This window comes from Aptenodytes forsteri, unplaced genomic scaffold (assembly GCF_000699145.1).
Source record: "Aptenodytes forsteri isolate BGI_AS27 unplaced genomic scaffold, ASM69914v1 Scaffold172, whole genome shotgun sequence".
Taxonomy (NCBI): Eukaryota; Metazoa; Chordata; class Aves; order Sphenisciformes; family Spheniscidae; genus Aptenodytes; species Aptenodytes forsteri.
In genome coordinates this window covers 3937290-3943661 of record NW_008795018.1, presented here as the reverse complement: position 1 = coordinate 3943661, position 6372 = coordinate 3937290, and the positions used below count along the sequence as shown (strand labels likewise).

Here is a 6372-nt window from a genome sequence, read left to right as displayed (position 1 = left end):
CTTATTAAGGCTGACTCTTGTAACAATCTTTTAAATACTTTTAACACTGAATCATCTTCCCCACAACAAACTAAAATAATAGCAAACATGCAAAACATTTAAAAATAATTCAGTGGTGCACTTCCTTATTTCTTGCAGCCTAGAAGCAAAACACAAACACACACAATGCTGGACTACTCAGGCTGTCTGATGCTTTAAAAAAAAAGAGGTGTCTCTTTTGAAATAAAAGACCTCATAATTAGATAAAACACATCTGGAAAAAAATGAATTGGACACAGAATTTGAGGAAATAAACATGCTTGTTTGTCAGAATGAATGCCTGCAGAAAGCACTGTCATTGTCCTGATATGTCATTTTAGCTGTTTAACAGACACTCATCTTTGGTACCTCCACAGGATGTGAATGAAATTATACTGAAAATCAGATTATGTTATTATTTGACACTTCTCACATTACTATTAATTGTGAAATCAACATTACAAATAGGAAAATACATCCATGAAATGAAAACATCTTCTGATCCATTTTTACTCGTCTGATATCCCAAGTCTCTTTTCTTTTCCTCGTCTCCAAACTACATGAGGAATGTAAATGACTGGCGTTCTTTTATCTGTTGCAGTCATGTCTAGTTTGAATTTCCAAATCACGCTTTGGCAGAAGAACTGTATATAATGTATCACAGGCAATGCCAGTAGAGATAACGTATATTCTAATCATTTTAGAAAAGTACTAATTTATTTTTTTTTTTTAATCTACTTTGGATACTTGCGGTTTCATTTCATGTTCATTACGAAAGATACTGAGCGTTCTTTGCTCTGGGCTAGCTACAAGATTTACAGTTTTCTCTGATAGTATTATCAGTGGGCTATTCCACCCTGATAAACCGCAACTGCAATACTAATAGGTTTATAATGACGGCTTAAACTTTACGCTTTTGTAAGCATTGGAGGCTTCACTCACCTTGTTCAAGTGGCTGGCTTTTAGTTGAAGTAGTTTTCATCTTGAGTGCCTCCCTAACAGACATGTCACAGCAGGAGCCTTTGTTAGTGTCTTGGTCACTGTCAGCCTGATCACTGTCCCCATGCCCGCTGTCCCTTAAGCTGGCTCTTTCTGGATCCTTGAACGTGGAGCTACTGAAATACATATTTAAAAAAAAAAAGAGAGAGAGAGAAAAAAGAGAGAGAGAGAGTTGTATTTACTTGTTCTAAGTTGAATTGTACTCTCTGGCAAAGCAATTTTGACAAGAATGCAAATGGGGAAGCCGAGAAAGTTATTTAATAGGCCTTACCTTTGAACAAACTGCTGCCTGCTGCCCATGTAATTGGGCTCTGCGGGAAAATTGTCTGTCTGTGAAAGAGAAGGAAAAAAATACGTATAGTTGTACACTGGACAAATCTCCTGCAGAGCAACAAGATTTCCTAGAGGAGAAATGATTAATAATTCAAAAATTCCCTTAATCTTCAGATTTGTACATTTTAATTAAATTGGAAAATGCTGGCATGTAATTATGTGCTCAGAACAATTAAATGATTCCGGTCCACAAATTACCTGCTAAAGTAAACAATGAGGCTCCAGTAAGTGGCATTCTCTGTTAGTAACCTGACAGATGACACTGTTTATGTTTTTTCATTAGTTAGATATTAAGACTGATGGTTATTGAAAATGAGAGAAAAAAATTACTTTTGCATATTACAAAAGTGAATTATTCAATAATACTAATTTTTAATCATAATTACATCATCTACTGGGATTCTGAGGCCCTTACTGCTGTGATACAATTTCATATATTGCTATATTATTCTTGAATTGAAAAAAAAAAGAAAAAAGATCAAGAAAATTTGTGGCTGATTAGCTGTGGGTTTTTTTTAAAATGCTACTGGAAAAGTGCAAGTATGAAAATATTTGGATTTTCTCTCTTTAATTTTCATCAGTATTAATAGCTATGTCAGAATAATGAGAACCACACATGCAAACAAGAACATTCAATGATTGTTGTAGACAAGTAGTTTTTAAAAGAAGATACTTTCATTAAGTCTGTCATGAGTATATTTTTAGCAGCATGAGCTAAGTGACTGTAGAAGCAGAAGTATTTACAGCATCCAGACCAACATGGAGTCCTGCCAAAGGGAACTGAATTCCCCTTGTATCATCAGTTGAAGTTCTTTGGGAGAAAGAGAGACTGCATCTTTCACAAAACTCCATATACTGTACATTCACACACGTCATTTCTTCTTGCAGCTGACCTAGTGACAGAGCTTCTACTGTTTTCTGCATCACTTCATATCACACCACTATGCTTCAGGGCAGCTATGATTTTTGCAACAGCACCTAGAGTATCAGTATTGGTAACACAGGCAGAGCTCAATTAATGGAGCAGAAGGCCTAAGGTAAGGTTTAATGTCGCACAACAAGTGTTTACACAAGTGACTGATCTCTTAGATAGTTGTTTTTCCCTGCCACTCCCCACTCCATTTTTTTAGTTTTGATTTGGTTTCTTAGGTAGGTGGTCATTAGAAATATTTGCTACTGCTTGTATGGTTGGAATATTGGAGCTTGGAAAAGATGCATGAACTTACATCTGAAATTTATGAGTCTCTGCTTTTGCAACAGAAAATAGGTAGCCACCTGCCACTCTCAAGGTACATGTGAAATAGATGTTCTTATATACCATGGGTATCTTGTGTGATTTAGGGAAGGGATGGAAGATAAAGAATTATCTTCTGTTTGGCATGTATGAAGTCAATTTACACTGTACTTTCTTCTTTCTAGTTAAATCCTTTGGTTAAAAAATTAGTATTATAACACACATTGTGTTCACATTTTGAAGCTGTTTCTAATTTAAGCTGTGCAGTACATAGCATTGTATATGTCATTACAAAAATAATCTGATGTTTTATCAGTGAATTTTCCTTTATGATAAACTATGACAGAATCAGGTTTTACTCATCTCTTTTCAAAATATAGCATAAAGTGCCTATACTTATAATTCTAAATTATTTTTATCATATCAAAGTTGCACACAATTTGGAAATCTGGGTGTTTACGTCCAACTAGATACTTGTTCTTCAGCAGCATTATTAAAAGATGGGCTTATGAAAGTTCTTAAATACTACCTAAGAAATGCAAACAATACGCTATATTACAGAAGGAGAATTCTGAAGATCTGGGACATGAAACTCAGTGCTGTGTCACTGCTTTTCCAAGTCAGCATTTCAGAAGCTGATGATTTCAGCTACAAGTATCCAAACTTTTTAAAATCTGGACACTTCAATTACGGGGCAGTTTAGTGCTTTGCGCTTAAAAACAGACAAGATCCTAGTTTTAATATATGCAATTAGAACAAAAGCTTGTCTTAACTTTTAATATGTTTCCAGTTATAAAAACAAACATTAAAAAACAAAAAAAAAGGAGGAAATGGAGGCACAAAGACAAATATTTCAGCATTCTTGTATGTAATCTCTTAAACGTTATTCATTTTTTGGAAGCAGCCTTAATTCTGTCGTTTATTCTTTTCTTGTTTCAAATTATAAGCTAGTATCTCTCTCGTGTGCAGCAAATCCACCCCATATAGACATATAATCATTATGACGCTCACAGAGCCCAATACTTCTCAATTCAAAGAAACCTTTACAATTGCAGAACTCATGTCTATTTCTAGGTCTAATATCTCAACTGTAGATGCCCAGGAAAACTGACCTTATGCTTTTACTTACATAAGAAGTCTGCCTCCTCCTAAACACAGCTGCTGCTAGAATCAACACTTCCATTTTTCATGTCATTGTCAGGCAAAATGCCCACTATAAACTCCCTTTTCATCAGTTCTCTGGCATTAGAAAAGTCGGATTTTTACCCTGGAATTAATTATAGCGCCTCATTAAAGGTGGTGTTAAGAACTTATCTATAAGCTGGACCACAGTAAGAACTGGTCATACTTTTTGTTTCTGCTTTTTCATAGCAAAACCAGCATTTTGCACACCCTGGACTAGCCAAGATACAAATTTTAAAATAGAAGTTATGACCACAAATTAGCTGCCATCCTAAAAATGGGAGGTACTTCTGAGAAATTCTGTATTTACGGTAATTGTTACTGACTTTTAACTCGATAATAATTTGACCAATTTCCTTCATATTGTATTTTGCAGCAATACAAATGGTTGGGTGACATGTTACAGTGAGTTCATTGCTGCAAAAGAACAAATGTAAATACTTGATAACTATCCCCAGCCACAGAGCTCAGAGTTGAATTCTTTTCCTTCTGCTCTAAAAGCATTAGACCTTCTCCTATGAACTATGAAAGTATGATGCTTGTGTTGAGCTGTAACAGAGCACCCTGAGATACAAGCAGCAAAGAGAGAATTGCTTCATGTATGATCATATCTATACAAAAATTGGGATAATAATCAAACATCTAATTTTAAGGCTAGGCAGTTTAGAGGAATCTTAGAAAGGTAAGCATCCGCTTTACAACGGATTACAGAGAGATACGAATGTCTAACTCCCTTAAACACTTTTTGTTTTTAATCCCAGTTGAAGTGAGAGGTCATATACTTAAAATTTTTACACTTTAACATCTATGGAAGTGATATTACACATTTCAGCTCATGCATTAATCATACCTCTTTATGCTGCATAGCTGTAACTCTAAGAAATGAGCGCTACTTTAAAAAAACTATCAATCAACAGCAAATAACTCTTTGTTCTTCTCTGGGTATACAGCCCTTTCTAGGAAATCAGAACCACTGTGTCTCTCTGTTTGCCTCCAGTTTTAAGGTAGGTTTCAGTTCACCTGCAGATAACCATCTAAAAGCTAGTGACCTGCTCTAAGCTAATCAGCTAAGATCCCTCTATAAGCATTAGAGGCATACAAGATAATTCATCCCATTTTGGGCATCTAGCTTTAGGTACGTACCAGCAAGATGTTCAGTGTAATAGCTAAAGCTAAGTAAGATGCATCATATCAGAAGTGAATTAAATGGAATTACAATCTCCTGATGAATAACCAAAAATTACTCAAATGCCAGCACCATTAACCTCCTGAAAAACAAAATAAAACAAGCTCCACCCTCACCCTCCCCCAAGAAAACCCCCAGAAACAATCCATCTCTAAAAGTCACCGGAGTTAAATAATAAAGATATGTTTTCTATCTCTGTGATTCAAGGTTGAGGGCTGGAGTATCAATTAGGTCACCAACTACTAAGATGTAAGTTCTCTAGTAGGAAGAAAACATACTGGGACAAATGTCTCAAAACTAAAAAACAGAACTGTCCACTGCCCTGGTTAGATACAGGAGAATTAAAAATCTGTGATGTCAACCTAACTGTCCACAGCTCCCCTAGAGAATAGGTCCTGTTTTTATGGCTCATTGTCACAGATTAGTGGAACCAGATCATTTCCAATGAAAGTATGCTGTTAAACCATTCAACATATATACTTTTTCACAGTTGCTACAATGGCCCCTTAAAAATGCTTTCTTCCATCTATCTGTACTAATATGTGACCCTAGAGTAAATTTGAAATTTTAGGAACACTGCCATTACTGCGATGTTGCAGAAAAATTCCTGAGGATTTCTGTACACACGTTTAATACATCTTTCTCAGAGAGATGAAGCTCATAAAAAATGCCATTTTGAAAGAGATCAGAATGCATATAAACCTTTCAAAAGCTGCCAAAATTTAAAAATATCTTACAGTTTGATTATGTTACCTTTTTCATCGGGGAGTTGAGGAGGAGGAAAGTAAAAGAACAGGCAAATTAAACCTGTGCAAAACACACTTTTACTGGTATGGGGTTTCAGATGTGACAATATAATTGCTACAGTCTAATAATGTGACTTGAAGAATCATTTACTGGCCAGTGTTTGCATGAACAATATGTAGAACACCCTTCAAGTGCTATGGTCAACTGTCTGTGAAACCACTCATTCTATTACAGGTGTAAGGACTTGCGTATTAAGACCACACAGGGGCTTAGATAAACTATAGTTGTTGTTAAGTATCTCTCTCATATGGCGAATTTGGAATACTGAATTTTATAAATTCAAAATAAAACCATTCAGTAGTTTGAAAGTCAACTGTTAAGGTTTTATTAATTAATTCTAGAATGGAATGGCTTTGATTTTCAAAAGTTTCATTTAGAGAAAGGAAAATGAAAAATTATGGCCAAGAGCAGAGTATCAGAAACAAATTCCTCATAGGATCCATTAACCTTAAATAATCTCATAAGGAAAAAAAAAAAGTGAAAGCTTCATCACTGGAAACAGTTGGAACCAGCCTGGGCAAAGCATTACACAATGAATTATGGGTAATATTTTTAGCAATGGGCTACATTAATCTCTTTTCCTTTTTTTTTTTTTTTTTAATAAGTTCATGTT

General features: G+C 35.1%; 1 protein-coding gene across 1 annotated transcript in view; it reads right to left on the bottom strand.

The window, feature by feature from the left end:
- PCDH17 (protocadherin 17) overlaps positions 1–6372 on the bottom strand; it is an 87627-nt gene that overhangs the window by 59030 nt on the left and 22225 nt on the right. The window contains exons 3-4 of the mRNA XM_009275651.1: positions 1289–1347; positions 961–1133 (exon numbers count right to left, since the gene is read on the bottom strand). Of these exons, the coding sequence (XP_009273926.1) occupies positions 961–1133; positions 1289–1347 (232 nt within the window). The remainder of the gene's footprint in view (positions 1–960; positions 1134–1288; positions 1348–6372) is intronic.